General features: G+C 39.8%; 1 protein-coding gene across 1 annotated transcript in view; it reads left to right on the top strand.

The window, feature by feature from the left end:
* Positions 1-22,303, top strand: part of LRRC16A (leucine rich repeat containing 16A) — a 441,803-nt gene that overhangs the window by 320,460 nt on the left and 99,040 nt on the right. The window contains exons 20-22 of the mRNA XM_006872823.1: positions 8,098-8,270; positions 10,438-10,506; positions 14,780-14,873. Coding sequence (XP_006872885.1) covers positions 8,098-8,270; positions 10,438-10,506; positions 14,780-14,873 — 336 coding nt within the window. The remainder of the gene's footprint in view (positions 1-8,097; positions 8,271-10,437; positions 10,507-14,779; positions 14,874-22,303) is intronic.

Here is a 22,303-nt window from a genome sequence, read left to right as displayed (position 1 = left end):
CAAGGAGGTATGGGGGGATTCTACACATTTTTTCCTCCTTTTCCCTGTTGTGCCTTCTTTGTCCAGCCCGGACGCCTTAGGCAAGTGGGTACACACCCCCAAAAATGTCCAGCATTGAGACCACAGCTTTCCCATGGCACAGAGAGAAAGAGCCCCATCAGTCCAAGGGCAGATTCTTTGGCTGCTGCTTTTGGCTTCTGCCTGTGGGTCCCTTCCCTAAAGTTAACTTGTGCGGGGCCCTTTACCCCTGCCTATCCAGTAAGAAAAAAAGGAGGTTTGGCCTGACAGACAAACCATATGAACAATCTGTAAAACCCCAACATAAAAAGATGCAACTATTTCAAGAATTACACTGTACACACGCAAATAACTAGCTGACCTTCCGAGACAAAAATAATAGACAATATTTCTCCCATTAACTTCTCAGTATCTATCTGTGCACCTCTACTGTGGTGGCTACAGGAGGGGCCTAAGGGAGTGGACACCCCCACCCACTACTGGAGGCTTCTACGGAGTACACACACTGCCTGTGAAGCAAGGCGACTGGACAGTCGGCCACAGTTTTATGTTTGTTTCAAAGTGGTGGTTCTTGTCTCTGTTTTTATATTCCTTCTACTTTGGGGCCTTTTGATCACACATTGTTCCTGGAGGTGGGAGCTTTTTCTCCCTACATTACCCAAGAAGAATCCGCAATCGTGACCATATAGCCAAGCTACAAGCATACCCCATAATATTCTACCATTGAGACAAGAGCCAATAACAGCTCCTAAGCATTACAAGCAAAAAGGGAAGCCTATCCCCTGATCATATCCACCAGGAGACACCCAGCAAGCTTAATAACACAGCAACAAACATCCATTTAAGCATTAAAAATCCACATAACCACTGGAAATGACGAACAAAAAAACAATAAAAGATATTAAAACATGTCCCAAAACAGAAAAGAATAGCTGAGACAAATGAGCTGGAGACAAGACAAAGGCTTTCTAGAAGAGGAAGAGCAGGGTTTGGAGTAGCCTGAGAAGGAATTCAGAAGAATGATATGGAAACAAATTCAAATGCTCCAAAAAGGGGTAGAGGAAAACAAGGAAGAAGTCAGGAAAGTACTACAAGAGCAACCAAAAAGATTGATAGAGCATTGGAAACCATTTAAAACCTACAAAAAGAGGTCCAGATGATTAATAATAAAATACCAGAAATGGACAATACACTGAAAGGGCAAAGGAGTAGATAGAATTGAAGAGATGGAAGCCAGAACCAGCGAGCTGGAAGACAAATCTCTCAGTACTGCTAAGCTAGAAGAGCAAGCAGAAAGGATAAAAAAAATCTGAAGAGAGTCTAAGATTCATGCTGGATAACATGAAGAGGAACAAGTTAATAATTACTGGCATTCCATAACAGGAAGAATCAGAGAAGTCCTCAGAGGAGATGGTGAAAGAGCTTTGGGAAGAAAATTTCCCTAACATCCTGAAAGATGAGAAGATAAACATTCAAGAAGCCAAACGTACCCCAGGAAGGATAAACCCCAAAAGAAAATCACCAAGACATATAATAATCAAGGTCTCTAAAATTAAAGACAAGTGGAGAATCCTAAAAGCAGCCAGGGAAAAGAAAGATGTTACTTACTTACAAAGGCAAGCAAGTCAGATTAAGCTCTGACTATTCAGCAGAAACCATGTAGGCAAGAAGGCAATGGGAAGACATATACAAAATCCTAAAAGAGGAAAAACTGCCAACCAAAAATCATCTATCCAGCAAAACTACCAAGCAAATACGATGGTGCAATCAAAACATTCTAGGATAAACAGAAGCTAAGAGATTTTGTTCAGAGTCAGTCCAGCCCTTCAAAACATCCTAATGGGAGTTCTTTGGACTGAAAACCAACAAGAACAGACAACATCCAGAGCCTGACAGGTGTAACACCACCTGAAACTAAGAGGATGGATAGCAGAGTCCAGAACAGAACAAAATTACAATAAAGAACTCAAAGGAGCTGGGAGGTCAACCAAAGATCAAAATAATAACAGTGTCAAAGGGGAAAATGTAGGAACAGAGATCCAAGTGGTGAGGAGGTCAGGTAGATTACAGAATATAAAAGATGGTTTTAAATGGAGGAAAAAGTTAATAGACTATAGTAATCTGTTTTATATTTTTACCTCCTTTAATTGCTCCTGACCAACACTAGGTCCAGGATAAACAAACTTAGTTTCAGATAGCATCCTGTTTTGCTGCCCTTGACAATGCATTAGAAAAAGAAAAAGGTATTTTATAAACAAAGTAAGAGCACCCTACCATTAATCCATTTAATTTAGAATTCCAATGTCCCACCTTATCTAGATACTGTTGGAGACTTTTATCCCTTTCCTTTCTCAGTCCTATTTGGTTACCAAGCTCAGTTTTTATAGTTCATGTTTTATTATAAACTACCTCAACAGGTCATGTGGAGTATATGCTACAGTGGGAAACAGAAAGGAAGCTGTTTCATTTCTCTTTTTGAACTCAGATGGGTAACAGCAAGTTCTATTATAACAGTCAATTAGCTTTTCTGGCAAAGCTATCTATGGGGACTGGAATTTTTTCCCTCCCCTTGCCTACATCACTGTAGGAGTATCTGAAATGGAGGACAAGGTCTCTGGGTGGCAGAGTTTACAGCTGAGTACTAATTGACAAGTGGATTGTAACAGACAGCAGCACAGCAGAGGAAAGGGCTGGCAGTGTGCTTTCATAAATATTTCAACCAAGAAAATCCTAGGGCTTAGTTGTACTGTGTCTTGGTGGTGGTGGTGTGGTTGTAAAATAGAGGATTAGGGAAAATTCTGTTCTCTGCCTCTTCATTGTGTAGATATAGTAGTTAACAAATGAAACTCACTGTTTTTTAATGAATTCCCGCACTTTTCTTTGTTCTCATTTGCTAATAAATGTCATGTTTTGTTACTCTTATTCTGGGTTTTTTAACTTAGGGGTGTAATTAGATTGTAATTTACAGTTTACAGAATTGATGATGTTTGTTTTACTTATTAAATTTAACTGTACACTGGTCTGCTTTATTTAGATTTCTGATTTCCCAATAATGGTTCAGGTTTGAAGGATGGGAAGAATCTAATACTGCAGAATCATGTTTAATATTCATCTTCAAATACTTATTTCTTAGCACATAGTTTAAGAAAAAAATTATTTATTCATGTTTTACTTATATGAAGATCTTTAAGTTTTGTTTCTGTGACTTTTAAAAGTCCCCCACTTAAAAATAGTCTTGGTATTTAGAACATACCTAAAAACATATTTGTGGAAGATAAAATTTGCTATGTAAATGCGATTTTCTGTCGAGTTTCAGGATACAATAGCATGCTGTTAATAATGTCACGCCATGAAAAGGCTTTTTATGTTCATGTCATTAAAAAATTGGTGACTTTTGAAAAGCAATTATCTTTTTTTTTTCTATTTCTGAATTAGTAATGTGCAAAACAATGTAGAATGATTAGAAGTTGAGTCTTGTGATGACAAAAATTCCACCAATAATTGGCACAATTGGACTTAAAAAATTTTTTTTTTAAGGGATTTAAATATTTAAAGGTAGTCTGTTTGGTTTTTACATTCTGATGTTTTGATTGTAGAGCTGGTTCACTGACAGTCCACGGAAGTGTTTATTTTCCCAGTGTTGCATGTTCCATTGTGTGTGTAACTATAGATACCTGAGAGCTCAGGTGTCACCTTCAGCCAAAGACAGTGGTAGGCAGGCTGCTGGGCCCAGAGTTAGGGGACGGTAACATTGAAGAACTATTGTGACAGAGAATCTTAATTTGATATATTTTCTGTTCAAAGTCTATGTTGTAACCAGCAGGACGGAACGTGTTTCTTTTGGGGAATGCCTGTAGAAATAAAACAGATTTTCAGAAAAGCATGTTCAGGTACACGAAGAAATTGTAAGATTCCAAATAATTTACATGAACGTGTAATAACTCGAGAAGGGATGACCTTATAAATATGCATGCAATTCAGGCTGCTCTGTTCACATTAATGACTTTGCCTATTATTTTTAAGTGTTAACTGGGGTGTATTAGAATTTGAATATAGTACTGGAATTGTTACTCACATGCTTGTAGACTTGGCAGTTTTCCAGTACGAAGAAGAAGCTGTAATGCATCATTTTTTTTGTAGTTGTTGAAGAGAGATTATCAAAGTGATGAGAGATGTGATTACAGCATTTTATTAAAGCAATATTGCATTTGTTTATGTTTAAATACTATGTTTCCTGAATCAGAAGCATTTTTACTAAACTTAAAATTTTTGCTTAAGCATAGGATCTCAAAGAAAATGTAAAGCAGTGTCGTGAAATTGATCTGAATCTAAAATATGCAGGCTCTTGAGCTAAGGTTTTTCATTGCTTTAACATTTGCCATGTCGTTTAACTTAAAAATTTGATTCTAATTAATACTAGTGGTGGTGGTGGTGGTGTACCATGGAGGTGGTTCTAAATTGTAACAACCTGTATAGAGTTTCCAAGGCTGTAAATCTTTGGGAAGCAGAAAGCCTCATCTGTCTCCTGCAGAACATCTGGTAGTTTTGAACTGCTGACCTTGAGGTTAGCAACCTGACTTGTAACCACTATGCTATCAAAGATCCTTAATTAATAGTCAATAGTACCTTTTTTGAACTGCAAGGTCCGTGGTTCAAGCTCACCAGCTGCTCCTTGGAAATCCTACACAGGGTCACTATGGGCCAGAACCGACTTGACAACACCTAACTACAACAACAAAGTACCTTATTTATTGTTTTAAAAACATAGATGAAACAACATGTGTCCATTCAACATTTTTCACTTGTACAATTCAGTGGAACTAATATGTCAATCATGTTGTGCAACCATCACCAACATACATCACCATATTGTCCTTAATTTTACCATAATTTATATTAACATTAGGAGCTCTGGTAGCGTAGTGGTTACGAATTGGGTTGCTAACCTCAGGGTCAGCAGTTTGAAACTATCAGCTGTTCTGCGGGAGAAAGATGAGGCTTTCTGCTCCTGTAAAGATTTACAGCCTCGGAAACCCTGTTGTTGTTGTTGTTGTTGTTAAGTGCCGTCGAGTTGGTTCTGACCCATTGCAACCTTGTACAGGGTTTCCGAGGCTGTAAATCTTTACGGGAGCAAAAAGACTCATCTTTCTCCCGCGGAGCAGCTGGTAGTTTCAAACTGCTGACCTTGAGGTTCGCAGCCCAAGTCGTAACCACTACGCTACCAGAGCTCCTTCAGAAACACTGTACAGGGTCGCTATGAGTCGCAACTGACTCCAGCGCACATAAGCACCACCACCATATTAAGATTGGGTAACTTAATCAAATTTTAACTACAAATATATCCCTTGAAATAACTATAACTAAAACTGTAATTGGAGCCCTGGTGTGGTGCTATAGGGTGAGCACTGGACTGGTGGTGGCGATGTGCCGTGGACTTGGTTCCGACTCATAGTGGCCCTATACAGGGTTTCCGAGGCTGTAAATCTTTACAGGAGCAGAAAGCCTCATCTTTCTCCCGCGGAACAGCTGGTAGTTTCGAACTGCTGACCTTGCGGTTCACAGCCAGATTCGTAACCACTATGCTACCAGAGCTCCTGAGCAAAGTCAGAGGTTCAAACCCACCAGCCACTCCTTGAAAAACCATTTACAGGGACTCTATGAGTTGGAACTGACTCAATGGCATTTAACAACAGGAGCAATAAACCCATAATGAGCTCTGTTACTGTAGGATAAGCACTGGACTTCTAACAGCACGATTAGTAGTTCAAACTCGCCAGCCACGCTTAGAAAGCCAATGTTGTTGTTAAGTACCATCAAGTAAGTTCCAACTCAGTGACCCTGTCTAGGGTTTCCCAGGAGCGGCTAGGGAATTTGAACTGCCCGCCTTGTGATTCAGGCTGTCCATGTAGCCTGATGCTTATCCTACAGCACTACACCAGGACTCCTGTGAACTCTATATAGAGTCACTATTAGTCAGAACTGACTTGATGGCCCAAAACAACAAACCTCTTATTGCAACTTTAGTGGTATTGGAGTCTAGAAACCATCAGCACCCTCATTCTGGCGCCTGTGGCCTCTTTGTAGAGCACCCTTCAGAGTGTTGTTGTAGAAGTCGGTGTTCATGGATAGAGTGGGTACAGATGACACTCCTGGTTAAGTTTGTGTGCCACTGTGCAGACCACCTATACACATCTTCAGAGCTCCTTTGCCACAGTCCACCAAGCTACCTGGTCATGGATGACTCTACAAGTTGCTTCCAGCATCCATTGCCCTGCCGTGTAAGAGCTGCTTATGTGGAGTGGGGCTAGTCCAAATTTAGAATACCCCAGTTTCACCTAGAATATGTCCAAAACTGTCAGGGAAGCTTGAGTTCTAACTTTGACATTGCTTTGTTGTTGTTAGGTACTGTCAAAGCAATTCTGACTCATAGCGACCTTATTCACAGTAGAACAAAACACTGCCCGGTCCTCTGCCAGCCTCATTGCTTCAATGAGTATCATTGTTAAGTTTGAGCTCATTGCTGCTGCCACTGTCTCAGTCCATCTCATGGGGGTCTTCCTCTTTTTACTGACCCTCCACTTCAGCATGATATCCTTCTCCAGGGACTGGTCCCACTTGACATGCCCAAAGAACAAGAGGTGAAGTCTTACCAGCCTCACTTCTCAGCCCTATTAATGTTGTTCCTTTCCTTTTTTTCCCCCAGATACAATGCAGGACAAAAGAAAAATAAACCTTCCTGCATTGCCGCCCCCCCCAATCCCCAAACCTACTGCCATCGAGTCCCTCCTGACTCATAGGGACCATAGGACAGAATAGAACTGCCCCTAGGGTGGTTTCCAAGGCTATAAATCTTTACAGAAACAGATGTTGTTGTTGTTAAGTACCATGGAGTTGGCTCCAACTCATAGCAAGCCTGTACAGGGTTTCCGAGGCTGTAAATCTTTACAGGAGCAAAACGCCTCATCTTTCTCCTGTGGAGCCACTGGTAGTTTCAAACTGCTGACCTTGCAGTTGACAGCCCGGCTTGTAACCACTACGCTACCAGAGCTTACTGGATGGTGAGTTCTCACTGCCAACCTTTTTTGTTAGCAGCCCAGTGCTGAACCCAATTATTAGCCTTAGCTGGTTTTACTTTTGCCATTTGTCCTCTCTGAGGATTTTTTGTATAAAAATTCAATGGGTGAAAATGGATAGTGAAGTCCTACTTCTGCCAAGAACTTTTTCTATAGAGTTTTTATCTGGTTGTTGTTAAGTGCCATGGAGTCACTTCCTCAGAAACCATATGTAGGGTTTCTGAGGAGTGACTGGTGAGTTTGAATTGCCAGCCTTGTGATTAGCAGTCCAATTCTTACCCTACAGCACCACATAAGACTACCCACCAAAGAAGGAGCCCTAGTGGTGTAGTGGCTTACCCTTTGGAATGGTAACTGCAAGGTCAACAGTTCAAATCCACCGGCCGAAACTCAGGAGAAAGATGAGACTGTCTGCTCCTATAAATACTTAGTCTTGAGAAACTCAAGTGACAGTTCTGGTCTGTCCTTGAAGGTCACTTCAAGGTTGGTTGAGTCAGAACCAACTTGATGGCAGTGGGTGTTGTCCAAAAGGTGCAGTGGTTAATATTTGACTGCTAACCAAGACGTTGTTAGTTCAAGTCCACCCAGCGACTCCTCAGATTAAAAGTCTGGATATCTGTTGCTGAAAAATCAGCCACTCTAAACCCCATGGAGTTCAGTTCTGCTTTGATGTACATGGTGTTAGAATCAATTTGATGGTAGAAGTATTTCATTATCCTTCTAAGGAGCTGGCATCTGCCACTCTACATATTTTCCATAGTTTGCTTGAGAAGAATAAGTGGTAGGTATTGAACATTACAACACAAGCTCTCCAAATTTGATGCCAAAGTGTCATTTTATGCCAAACCTTCAGGTTTTATTCATTGAAGTGTTGGAGCCAACATTTGCAAAACCAGACCCTTCATGCATTGAGTGCATCCCCTTGTAATTCTCCTTTGAGATGGTTGTTGAATTTGATTGCTGCTCTGAGACTGTTAACGAGTCCTGTGTGTTGTTTACTCCATAGCCACTACAGTCACTGTCCCTGGCAGACTCGAAGCTCAAGACCGAGGTCACCATCATAATTAATGCCCTGGGAAGCAACACTTCCCTCACCAAAGTGGACATCAGTGGAAACGCAATGGGGGATATGGGAGCAAAGATGCTGGCGAAAGCGCTGCAGATCAACACCAAGCTGAGGTACACAGCATGACTCCCTGGCCCTTTATTCTGAGGAAAGCTTGGGCAAAGAGTCTAACTTTAAGCAGTGGAGGACTGGCTAGTATGGGGGGAGGCTAAGCTTCCCATGAGGTAACTAGGAAGAAGAGAAGAAGAGACTATTTCAAGCCTTTTTTCAAAATACTAAAGCGTGTCCCCAAACTTAGGCATTGTGATCACTTCAGACTATTGTCTTTACTATTTGTATTATGAGGTAAAACCTGACTCTCTGAGCTGTAGTTTTCCCCTACTTTATATTTGTGTGGTCAGCTGACCAGTGTGTGGGTTAAGGCAGTGTTCCCTAGGGTTGTGGAGGTAGCACCAAATGAGCAGAGTTGACAAGTTTGAAGTAGATGTTTGCATGTGCTCAGCTGTGAGCCTGTTGTGGATTGAATTGTGTTCCCCAAAAATATGTGTCATAAATTCTGACCTCTATGCCTGTAGTTATAATCCCATGTGGAAATGGATTCTCGTCATTACGTTAATGAGACTCGGTTTGTGTTAGGTGTGTTATTTCTGTTATAGCAGCAGTAGACAGCTAAGACAGACCCCAAGGTTTTATCTTCCACTTGCCACCCCTGCTACTTTCAAGACTTAAAATTCAAGTTGGTACAGGAAGTCCACTGGTTCAAAGCCAAGTTCTTTACTCTCCAGTAGTCTGTGAAGAGTTCATTCACATTGCTTCCCAAAGGTTCTTTCCTAATAATTCCCTTACTTTCCAGCATAAGACAGAGTCTGAATCTTCAGTCTAAACTGAAGCCAAAAGCCATAAAGCAGCAGTAATGTCTTTGAAGGTCAGCATGTCTGTAAAGAAAGCCGTTGAGATTAGGAAAGGAAGGCAGTAGAGATAATGATATGGATCATCCCCACAGAGAAAAGCCATTTCAGGTGTCATGGTGAACTGACAAGTCCTAAAGTTCCTCAGTGGAGTCCTGGTGTGGTTCTGTAAGATCAGCACTGGACTGCTAGCTACCAGGTTAGCAGTTCAAATCCACCAGCTGCTCCTCGGAAATCCTATGCAGGGCCACTGTGAGGCAGAACCGGCTCGATGGCGCTTAACAATAAGAACCACACAGTACCTTTGTGGTATATACATACTGGAGATACATAAATATTTCGACACAGATTCTGTGCTTAAGAAATAAGAGCCTTTCTGCCTCTGCTGCCACCATGGCATCTGTGAAAAAGTTTGTGTGGAAGGGGGGAAGAAGCTGGCTCTGAAATTCACGGTTGACTGAACCCACCCTGTATAAGATGATATCATGGATGCTGCCAATTTTTAGCAGTTTCTTCAAGAAAAAATGAAAGGGAAAGAGAAAGCTAGTAATCTTGGTGTAGGGGTTGCAGGTATGGAAAAACGCTAGAGCAAGATTACTGTAACCTCTAAGGTGCCTTTTTCCAAAAGGTATTTGAAATATCTTATCAAAAATTATTTGAAGACTAGTTTACATGCTTGGTTACACGTAGTTGCTAACAGCAAAGAAAGTTATGAATTGCGTTACTTCCAGATTAACCAGGATGAAGATGAGTATTACAACTCACTAATCTGGAATATTTTGTTGTAAATCCTTGAATAAAACTTGGGAACCAAAAAGAAAAAAGAAATCTCCTATTAATATTAACAGGGGTTTTGCCTGCTGAGTGAGTGAGGTGTTACCAGTTCCTTGGGTCGCTAATCATAGCACGTCAGGGTGATAAAATATGACACGATCTCCTTTAGTTATTTATAGTGGAAAAGGTTAAAGAAACTGTGATGTTTTTTGGTTGGGTCTGAGACTGTAACATCTTCTGTAAATTGCCTCGGCTTCAGGCATGAGTACCAGAATACTATTGGAGAATATCAGAGAAATCTGGTTTTAGAGATTTCTGGCTAGTAAATCATTGGATAACTTAATGGTAAATTAATGGCATGTGTTGTTTCTTTTAAGTACAGTTTTTTTTCATGCTACTGGAGTGATTTTAAGGAGATACTGTTGGAGAAAAGGCTCATCCTGGCTTTGTTTGAAACAAAGAGGAACTTCATCCCTTGCACACATGATGCCACTGTACCAAAATATCTACACAGTGTCGTCTCTAAGAGACTGCTATTCAATGAAAGAATTGTTTCCTCCATTCCTAAGTGTCTGACCACTTATGTGATTTCCAACAGGACTGTAATTTGGGACAAGAACAATATCACTGCTCAAGGCTTTCAAGATATAGCTGTTGCTATGGAAAAGTAAGTTCAAATTAGAATTTCTTTCTGGAAAAATACAGAAGAAACAAGTCTTCATGTTATCTGTGGGAAAATAGAAGTAGCAGTAGGCTGGGAATCAGGAGATCTGGGTCTGCATATAGACTGCTACTTACTTACCAGCCAAGGAAACTTGGCAGACAGGGAATTTCTTCTGGTGTGATTTTTCTCATCTGAAAAATGGGAGCAGAAATGCCTGCCCTGGTAAAGGAATACCTGGCTTGTCTTGAAGACTAAGTGAAGTCACTGAGCAAATCCACTGAGATGGTTGCCTTATTTCCTCCTCCTTGAAGTTTCATAGTATGTATTCACAGGTCCTGCTCTTTTGGCCATTGTGACCATTTTTAATCCAATGTTAATTGAGAAAGAAGCTAAAATTCAGAAAGTGAAATTGAGAAATGTTAAGCCTGGAGCTAACATATCTTTACCATAAAAGGTTTTCTCTATTACCTCAATAACAAAGTCTGTAAGTATTAATGATTGTTAAATTAATTACCTTATGTTCTCAGAACATCAATAAAAGAAATGAAAAGATACTTTATATGGATGAAAACAAGACTAGGAATCTGGTTATTTCTAAGGGTTTCAACCCTCATATTCTATTGTATAAAGACAGAAATGGCTGAAGCAGATTGAAAGCATTAAAAACATGAGACTAAAATGTTAATAAATAGTTTATAAATGAATTTTTGCTTTTAAAAATACCTTTATTTAGAATTCTTAAGATCATCATCACTATTGGTAAATTTCTCTTTTAACAGCTCAGATACCTAGGAAGGAGAAAAAATAGCCAAGGAAAACAGATGATTTAGAAATCTTGCTAGAATTATCATTTAACAAACAATGACTTATCAAAGGAATACAGAATAATAGCACTATTAAAGAATTTAAGAGTCAGGATAAAGTCAAGGCACAAAGTATGCATCATATACTGGGATTTCGCTGGTTAGCTAAGAGTAACAACTTAGGAAATAACAGGGTCATGTTAAATTACGTGGAATGCCCAGCTCTGCAAACTGTTTTTTCCTGAGAAGGTAGCAGAAGAATCATAATTTGATATGCTTCAATAAGCATAAATAAGCAGTCCCAGTCATTTGCTTTTGTTGGTCTGGGCCTAGCTAGAAGCCATTTCCCTTGAGCAGTGGGGGAGTAAGTGCTCAGTATTTTGTTTTCCCAGATATCCCTCTATATAGGAGGCCTCAGAAGAGGAGCTGCCGTGCTCAACACAGTGTCTTGGACACAATCCCAGACAAGCAATAGGGACTCTCCATTCAATTTCTGCAATCTTGGTGTGGTGCTGTAGGATAAGCACTGGACTGCTAACAACAAAACAAGGTCATCAGTTCAAACCCACCCACTGCTCCTTGGAAAATCTATAAAGGGTTGTTATGAGTCCTAACGATTCAACAAATTTAGTGTTTAGTACATCAAATTTGGTACTTAACAACAACAAATTTAGGTGCCAACTATGTCACCAATACACCTGTGATCCTGATCTTACCGCTTTTTTTTTTCATAAGAGCAAGTTGAACCAAAAGGTCAGCAGTTCAAACCCACCAGCCACTCCTCAGAAACCCTGTTCAGGGTCCCTATGAGTCAGAACCTACTGGAAGGCACTTACCAACAACAATAACAAGTGCCTTTCAGTGCTAAATCCCATGGTTCTACTTGAGCCAAAAGGTTAAAGATGCTGCCACCACAATACGGAAAGGTTCAGCCCCTCAGTCTTCTTCCTTATTCCCAACTCCAGGCCACGGCTAAATATGAGAAAGGCAGTTTACACCATCCAGTCCACAAGGCCACCTTTCCCAGGATCCTTCTGTGACTGTAGACACGCTTGAGATGACTCCTATTGTACCTCAGAGTCCCTAAATGGGAACATTTACTTACAGATAGCTGCATTTTGATGTTAATGGCACAGTGCCTTCATGGATGTTGTTGTAAACCACCAGAGCATGCCCAGTGGTCATCATTCCCAGAGTGCTGGTGGCCCGTAGATTCTAGTCTATTGTGCACACTGTGCACCAAGATGCAAAACCGTTCAAAATCACATTCAGTTTCAATAAATTAAACTATGTTGGGTTGGCTTGGTAAAAATTGGATTCAGGCAAGGAAAACCTTCAGGTCTTATACAGTAGACATACTGTCCTTGTTTCAATTGACTGGTTTCTATATGGCAAACAAAAGCTTTTTTGTGAAAATAAAGCTAAGGTAAAAGCTAAAATTATAGAAATATAGCTTTATAGAATGTGTGTGTGTACATCATGTATTTTGTTAATATTAAGTGTCATTGAGTCAGTTCCGGCTCATAGTGAACCCTGTATAGGGTTTCCGAGGAGCAGCTGGTGAATTTGAACTGCGGACCTTGCGGTTCAGTGCATTATCCCACAGCACCACACCAGGACTTCACATCATATATAGGAAGTTTATATATTTTATTACAGATGTAACTCTTCAATTATTTTGTATTAAATCACTCTATAAGTTGCTCTTATTCCAAAATATCCTTATAATAAAATGTTTTCTATATATGATTTGAAATCCTGATGTGGTGTTGTGGGTTAAGGCGCTGGACTGCAAAGTCACTTTGAACTGCAAAGTTGGCGGTTCAAACTCACCAGCCTCTCTTCAGAAACCCCTATACTGGTTTGCTATGCGTAGGGACTGACTCGATGACACTTAACAACAACATAGAGTGGCTTAATACAAAATATCCGAAGAGTTAGTATGTATACATATCATATATACATAAGTTGGTATGAATGATTATTTTTGAGTAGCTATTACTCATTTAAGTGACTGCTGTTATTAAGATGATTGGTAGTTTTCTTCATTAATACCTTATTTCAGGAGTCAGTCTACAAAACTCATATAAATATCTGTGTGACTTATTATTTATCATCACTGCTGTCCAGTCAATTCCGGCTCATAGCAACCCCATAGATAGAGTAGAATTGTCCTATAGGGTTTCTGCGACTGTACATTTTTACAGAAGCAGATAGCTTGATGTTTCTCCTGAGGATTGGCCGGTGGGATTGAACCACCCAGCTTTCAGTTAGCAGTGGCCAAGAGCTTAGTCACTGTTCCCTGCTCCATGCTTATTATTTGTTGGTAAATACTGTCAAGTTGGTTCTGACTTCCAGGGACTCTGTATAGGGTATTCTAAGGACTGCTGGTGGGTTTGAACTGCCAACCTTGAAGTTGAAAGTCCAGTGCTTACCCTGAAGTGCCATACCAGGACTCCTGTTTATTTAGCAATCTAAAGTAAGCCAGCTGTGTGATTCTAATGGGAATCCTAGTAAGGATTTTGCAGTTGCCACCCAGTGGCCAAAAAAAGTCCCTCTTCCTGAATGCCAGGCTATAGAAATGGACAGCTGCATGTTGGAGCAGGAGAGAGAGGGCATCTCCAAGTATAGTTTGCCTAAGAGCAGGTGGTATGAGTCATCTGGACATATGACCGGTTTGTAGCAGGGTCAAGACCAAAGGCTGGGGCCAAGATTTTGATGTTGTCACATAAGTGACCCGCCCTGCATTTTTCTTTCTAATTAGTTGGTCAACAGTGAGGTGATATACAGACATAGCACCCCACATTGTTCATTTGCTTCCTAGAGTCTGGTGGACCAGGTGCTGATCTTGCAAACTCAAAGGACTTAATAGGTCAGTAATGTTTAGTCTGGCAAGAAACAGTGAGTCTTCTAGCTGCCTTTCTAAATGAGTAAACGTACTCATTTAACAGAGCCAAGAGTCTGGACAGATGATTTTTGTAGATGCTAATAGACTTTGTTTTAGAAAAAAAAACAATTGTTTTTGTTTTTTCTTTTGCCAGTTTGGATCTGGCTATCACTCCCAGTCACTATGGTGATCTAAGTACATTCGGATCTTTGGCCACTAAGATGCAGGAAGCAAGTGGCCAAAGTGCTGATCTTTTTATCTTTTGGCTTGGTTCTGCTGTCTCTGTCTTTTTAGCCCCATTATGAAACTCTTAATGTAATCCAAAGACAAAAACAGAACAACAAAACCCCATTGCTTCTAGTTGTGTTAGTTGTGTCAGGCAGCATGGATTAATAAGCTTGTCCGTGACTCTGCACATGTGCATATCGAGAAAGATGGATCTGTGCTCTAGGGGCCAAAGATGAGCTGGCATTTTCAAATTTTCTAAACTACTCTTAGAAAACAACGTTTTAATTTAAAGGTTTCTGAATTAGCATAATAATAGGAAGTTATTTTAAAATAAACATTATCTTCTCGTTTCATCTAGGAACTACACATTGAGATTTATGCCAATTCCTATGTATGATGCTTCTCAAGCCCTCAAAACAAACCCTGAAAAAACAGAAGAGGCTTTGCAAAAGGTACTGAAGAGTTCATTACAATAAATGTTGTGTTGGAATTGAATTGTGTGTTAATAATTCTGAAGGTATGAACAATAGTACTTTGTACAAAATTCTTTCCCATTATCTTGTATTCTTATTCGCACAACTGGCACAATGTATAACTGGAGTAAAATAAGGAAGACTAAAAGTTGTCATCCAATGTAAGTAGGATAAAATAGCAGTCTTGCTGTATTCACATGCCTGAGGTTAAGCAGTTAACTTCCCAGTCCTTTGGAGCAAGTATGAAACTGAAGGTCAAATTGTGTAACTTCTATCCCCTTCATTCTTAGTGGAGAGACTCTTGTATTCTTTCTCACCATGAAATTTAGGTTCTTATTGAGACCCCCTCCCACAATTTTTGCCTGTAAATGTATATAAATCTGTACCTATTCCCATGTCCTCCTAGCAAACCTACAGCTGATAGGTTCCTTCCCCTTTAAGCAGAGCCGTCTACTGATAACCTTTGCGTCCCCCATCTCTGCTCTGGTGGATGCAGAAAACTCATCCTGTGAATCATCCACTTGGTGTCCCAAATCTTTATCCCTCTATTTTCATGGTTAGCATTCTTTCTATTCTTTGTTGTTGTTTGTTGTTAAGTACCGTCTACAGTTCTAACTCATAGCGACCTTGTACAGAGTATCTGAGGGAGCGGCTGGTAAATTAGAACTGCGGACCTTTCGGTTAACAGTCCAGTGCTTACCTTGTATGCCACACAAGGACTCCTTTATATTCTTAGACATGCTAGGATATTTCCCATCCAAACAAGCCTGCTCCACTCCGCTCCTCTCGAGCATTTACTAAATGCATTAACAAGTGCGTTCTCATTTCCTGTTTTTACTGACAACCTTGAAATCATTACTTTTGCTGTGTTCCGTCTCTTCTGGTGGTTCTATCCTCCATCCAGTCTCCTACGCTTTGCTCTCCCCATATTCCCCTTAGAGCCAGTCGCTCACGCAGCCTACCACTTCTATAGCGTACGTCTCTAAATTAGTTATCTTGGCTTTTATTGCCATTATAGATGGTTCAAGCCTCTTCATTTCTCACCAGGATTATTGCTGCATTCTTCCTAACCAGCACCTACTTCTGCCTCCTCTTGTTTGGTTTCCATGCTGCTGTCAAAAATCCCACCTTAATCATTTCTGAGTTATATAGAGACCAGAATAGATAGACACACACTCAAGGAGTCATGGTGTGGGGCTGTCGGACAAGCACTGGACCACAAGGTCGCTTTGAATCACAAGGTTCATGGTTCAAACTCACTAGCCATGCCTCTAAAACTCAATACAGGACCACTATAAATCAGAACCAACTCCATGGCACACAACCATCACCACCATCTATGTAGTCCTGGTGTGGCACTGTAGGATAAGCACTGGATCACAAGGTCATTTGAATCACAAGTTTGGTTCAAACTGGCCAGCTGCTCCTTGGAAACCCTCTACGAGTCAGAACTGACCTAATGGCACTTAACAGCAAACACTCACGGTGAAGACAGATACCATGTGAGCATTGTTCACAAGCAAAGAATGTCATCAGTCACTAAAAGCTATTGAGAGAGACCCACAGATGGAATTGACATGGCTGAGTCCCTGCTTTGGACTTCTAACTTCTAGAACGGTGAGAAAATATATTTCCAATAATGAAAATCACCCACTTGTGGTCATTCTCTTACGGCAGCACTTAGTAATTAGGACACGTCTTTGAAATTTTAGTTCTTTCATGTATAAAAAAAATAATAATAAAGTCCAATAACTACATACAGATAGCATGTAATGTATAGTTCTTACTGGGCTTGGCACTGCCTTACATGCTTTACATAAATTAGCACATGCAGTCTCCAAAACAAGCTTATGAAGAAGGTTCTATTATTTTACAGATAGAGACTATAAAGAACAAGGAAACGTAAGTAATTTGCCTAAGGTGGCTGTGAGGATCAAAGGAGGTGATATATATGTGAAAAGCAGTTTGTAAACCATAAAGCAGTATACAAATGTTGGGTGTCTTTATACCTTTTGAAAGGGTATTAGTCAGCATACAACAAAAACTTACTCTAGAGACTAAGATTAAAAGTAATATAAAGATCCTTCCATTAAACTGTTCTAAATTCTCCCCTGAAATGCTTCTAACTTAGCAAGTAAACTTCAGATAAGCTACAAAATAAATTACTAGATCATTCTCAGCATAGAAAATAATTTTAGTGAATTTAATGAAACTGAGTTATCTGACTTTCTGAGCCAGACTGGACAACAGGGGAGAAAAAAGAGCCAGTGGACGCTACCGTGAGATTTTCAGGATGTAATTCCAAAGCTCAAATTCGACCACATGCAAATAAGAATGTGAAAAACAAATGATTTTTTGTTCTCTCACCTCAATAATAGTGAGTCTCTAATCCTACCATAGAACTTGTATTTATTTCTTAACCCATACGCATCACTACAAGCACATCATTCACCAAATACCATTTATTAAAAATACTGTTCTATATTCAAGAGAGTACAGTATGTATTGAAAAGAGAGGAGGTATGTGTCACTTTCCTGTGTAGAGGATATAACACCTAATAATTAAGTCAAAGTCTTCTCAATTGTTTAACTTAAAAAACAAAAAACTTATTCTAGAGAAAGCAGACTTCAGCTGTCAGCTCCACTCTATAAAGAGAACAGTCCTGGTGTGGCTCTGTGAGCTAATGCACTGGACTTGCAAGGTCGGTTTGAACTGCAAGGTCAGCGGTTCAATCTTCTTACTGAAAGAAACAACTGGACAAATGGAAAATCAAGAACTTTCCACATATCCATCAAAGAATTGAGGTCCCGAGGCAAACCACAACCCTCAATACTGGGCAGACAAGTGAATCGGAAGATTATAATCAAGATCCGCTAAACAGAAGTAAAAACCATGAAAGTCAGCAACTGGTAGTGTTGTTATTGAGTGCCATCGAGTTGGTTCCGACCCATAATGACTCTGTTGAACTTGCACCACCAACCTTGTAGATCCAACTGACTTGGTAGTCTAGTGCATTAACCCGCAGCGCCACACCAGGACGCCCAGTAACTGATAGGAACAGTCACATGATAATAGGTGGATTGCTGAAGGCTGAGCATGGACTAGCTTGAGAGTTAAAAACTCTAGTGGGTTAGTTACACTCTCCTGGGGTCTACCTCCAGGATCTTTACACACCTTCACTGTGAAGATCTAGAGACAAATCCTGTCATGCTTGTGGCAGGGAGAAAGGGGAAAAGTGATTGTATCAAACTACACCAGAGCATTTTTGTAAGAGAGGCCTGCCCTTAATGGAAACTACTTGATCAGAACCTAACCTGACCTGGCAGAAGGGCAATTAGATGACTGCAATCCCGGATAACCTTTCCGTCTCACTTAGGGGGAGAGGAGGAAAGGAAAAAAAAAAAAAAGACAAGCATTTCTCAAGTTCAAAGCCTGTAGACTCAGGTCCACTAGAAAAAGTTAAAATGAAAACTTGAAAACATTTCATGTAAAATGTTTCACTTTTCCAACACTATTTGACAACACTTAAGAAGTATATCATCCTGTTAGTAGGGTTTCAGCATAATATTTCATTACAACTAAGAGAGCTGTGTGACACAGACTTCAGAGGTTTTACTTGGAACAACAATACTCTGTGGGTAGATTCATGGACAGAGACACATGCTGAATGATTATGAGCAGAAGAGTAGAATGTGTGTATATATGTATATAGGTGTGTATACATTTATATGTTTGACAGCACACCACCACAGATGTACAAGCATGTTAAAGAAGAAATTGGTACATGGGTATTCACCTTTCCTGCAAACACCACTGTGAATGTGGTTATGCATACAATGGGCAAAAATGATGAAAACTAGTTATTATCAAACATCTTAAAGCAATGAGTAGCTGAGCCTAGGGGCTCAGCACCATATTCTCAGGGCACACCATGGTCAGTTGGCACAACATAGTCCGCAAAGACCATGTTTTACATCCTACTTTGGTGAGTAGCATCTGGGATGTAAAAGCTCACGAACAGTCATCTAAGGTGTGGCTATTGGTCTATCCATGTGTGGAAAAGGAATAGTGATGAGAATTAAAGATGCTTGGAATCAACATGCCCAATGGACTAATGGAACATGTGGACATCAGTCTACATGACCTTGAGACCAGAAGAACTAGATGGTGCCCAGCTACCCACTACCTACTGCTCTGATTGGGAACACAATAGAAGGTCCTGGATAGAGCAGCATCAAAATGCAGAATTATTGAAAATCAAAGCAAAACAGAAAAAGACTTGGTGGTCAGAAAGACTGGAGGAACCTGAGCCTGTTAGCTCTCGACCACTGTTTTGGTCTGGAAAGGAGCTCACCCTCTTTCAGCTAAGCAGTAGAAAGATACATCGCGGGAACAACAACACTAGTAAGATAGGCTCACTATGAGTGATGGAACGATCATTTAAAATCAAAGGGGCAACATGTACCTAAGGACAAAGGTGAGAAGTGATAGGAAGGTGGGTGGAAGGGAAATAGGAACCACGGGGAGGAAGTGGGTGACTGTTGTTCCAGGGAGAGGATAGCAACATTGAGATGAAAACAACAGTGTTATTTGTTGAATATAAAACTGACGAACTTGACTGTAAACCTTAATTCACAGTAAAAAGTTTTAAAAAAAAAAGGTTTTAGGGAAATCCGAAGTCATCAGAAGAGAAAACAGAAACAAGAAAGCTAAAGCCTCTGGCACCTACAACTAGAGCAAACTTTAAACACAGATACCCCCAAACCCTCTCCTGGATTTGTTATTGTTGTTAAGTATTGTCGAGTTGATCTTGACTTATAGCAACCCTGTATAGGGTTTCCAAGGAGCAGTTGGTGAGTTTGAACCACCGACCTTGTGGTTCAAACCAACCTTGTGTTCCAGTGCTTTATCCCACAGCAGGCTAGAATAACATAAATGGTGGATGCTTTATTCCTTCATTTCCTATGACCAGATTGAGTCTGACCTTCAACAAACAATCGCAAAACATCCTGAAAAGCAAGACAAAACACAGGATAAAGAGACAAAACACAAGCTAAAGAGTCTAGTTATCAAAACTAGACTCATAAAGTGACCTGTATTTTGGAATGACTATGTAAAGTATTTAAAATAACTGGTTAATATGTTAAATGTAAGAGCAAACATAAGCAGAGAGATGGAAACTTAAGTAAAAATAAAAGGTATAGATTAAAGCCTAAAAAGAAACACTATTACATATGTGATCATCTGTAGACTGGTCAGTGTCAAGAGAAGAATCAGTAAGCATAAAGATGTATTAATACATTGCCCAAACGGAAATGTAAAGAGGAATAAAACAAAGTCACATAATATCCAAGCACCATGGGACAATGTTCATGAAACTTATGCATAATAGGAATACCAAAAGGAGATGAAAGAGAAAGGGGCAAAATAACTGAAATATTTCATGATAGAATAAATGAGAAATTTTCAAAGTTAATGACAACAGACCACAGATCTGGAAAGCTCTTAGAACACCATGCAGGATAAATAACAAAATAATCTATACCTTAGACATATTTATGCAGAAAGTTAAAGATAAAGAAGAAAGTCTTGAAAGAAGCCAGAGGGGAGAAAATTAACTTCTAGAGGACAAGGGTATGAATACCCTTGATTACTCATAAAAAAATCATGTAAGATGAGAGTTGAATGAAAGTGTTAACAGTGTTGAAAGAAAAATAAACATCAACCTAGAAATTTATATAAAGCATGTAAACAAGCCCATTGCTATTGAGCCAGCAAAGTTACTCTTCAAAAAACAAAGAACTAAAGACTTTTCATAGACAAACAAAAACAGGAATTACTAGTGGACCTGTCATGTAAAAATGTTAAAAGTTCTTCAGCGAGAAGGACGATCTAATCAATTAAAAACTCAGATCTATATCGGAACCGACTCAACGGCACGTAACAACAACAACAACATATTAAAATAAGGAAGAGAATCAGAAGGAATAGTCTTCTTTTTCTTAATTGAACAAAAAGAAATATGGTTTTTAAAGTAATAATAGCAACAATATGTTAGGTGATTATGTTGTGGTTGTTAACTGCCATGGAGGCAATTCCAACTCATAGCGACCCTGTATAGGGTTTCCGAGGCTTTGGGTTTATATATATATATATAGATATAGATATAGATATAGATATAGATATAGATATAGATATATAATTGTGAATTATGTGATAGTTTACATGGGAGACATTGGTTTCACATTCATCCTATCGTATATCCTTTCATTGCCACGGTTACAATCCCCACCCCGTGCATCATCAACCAACCACAGGGGATACCCTACAAGCCCGCCCCCTGGTCATCAGCACACAGCCCCTCTCCCTCTCTGGGTATAGAGACCCCAGCTGCTCCATCTTTCCATGTCATCATCTCTGGCGTCACTGCTTCTCTGTGTAGGGTCCCGCGCTCTGCTCTTTTCCCTTGATGGTCCCAGGGACCTATGTTCCTAGACTGTAAAGTTAATCACCCCCTCCTTGCTATAAAACGCCTACCTTTACATTTCCAACCCTCACAATCAGTCCTGATAATAATTATTGTATCACAAGAGATCTATTCTCATTTCCTTTCATCAGCCCCGCCTAGACAGATTGGATACTATTCAGTGGAGATTCTACCTTCCTCCACGCCCTCTGGATCTAGGTTCCCTCTTTTTTTTTTTTTGTAAATGTTTTATTCTGAATTATGTGTTAGTTTACATGGGAGAACTTTAGTTTTACAGTCATCCTATCTCTGTGGTTCTTAGTTTGGGAGCTTTGCCCTGGATCTGCTTTGCCTGGTATTCTGTGGTGTCATTGACGGTGAACTTCACTGCACCTCCACCCTAGCCGCCATCAAGCCCCACCTCCTGGGGTTTTTTGTTTTTTTTTGCAGGAGCAGAAATCCTCTTGGAGTGGCTGGTGGACTTGAACTGCCAACTTTGTGGTTCATAATCTTATAGAGCATAGATAAAAGAAATGATTGAGAGCGTTGTTTAAGGGTTTTTCAGGAGGGAGGAATTGGAAATACTCTAAGGTACCTGCACTAGATGTGAAACAATATTTGAAATATTTTTTTTTTTAATTTGAAAATAAAGTAAAATTAATTTGTATATTTCAAACTCTAGGGCAACCACTGAAATAGTTTTTAAAAAGTAGTGTAATGACATACTAGGCTACAAAAGATGTGAACATGGTATCATAAAAAATGCTCAAGTAAAGAGAAGGAAGAAAAGGGGGAAAGGGAAAAAAGAAAACAAATGCAACAAATAGAAAACTGTCACAAACATGGTAGATATGAATCCAAAACATCAAGATGTATTCTGTAGATCAGAAAACTAAAAATAGAAATAGGAAATTGGAATAAGGGCAAAAGAGGACATAAACC

The sequence above is a fragment of the Chrysochloris asiatica genome, unplaced genomic scaffold (genome assembly GCF_000296735.1).
Source record: "Chrysochloris asiatica unplaced genomic scaffold, ChrAsi1.0 scaffold00213, whole genome shotgun sequence".
NCBI lineage: Eukaryota > Metazoa > Chordata > Mammalia > Afrosoricida > Chrysochloridae > Chrysochloris > Chrysochloris asiatica.
Note: the sequence above shows the minus strand (reverse complement) of the source record. Positions and strands in the feature narration are given on the sequence as shown.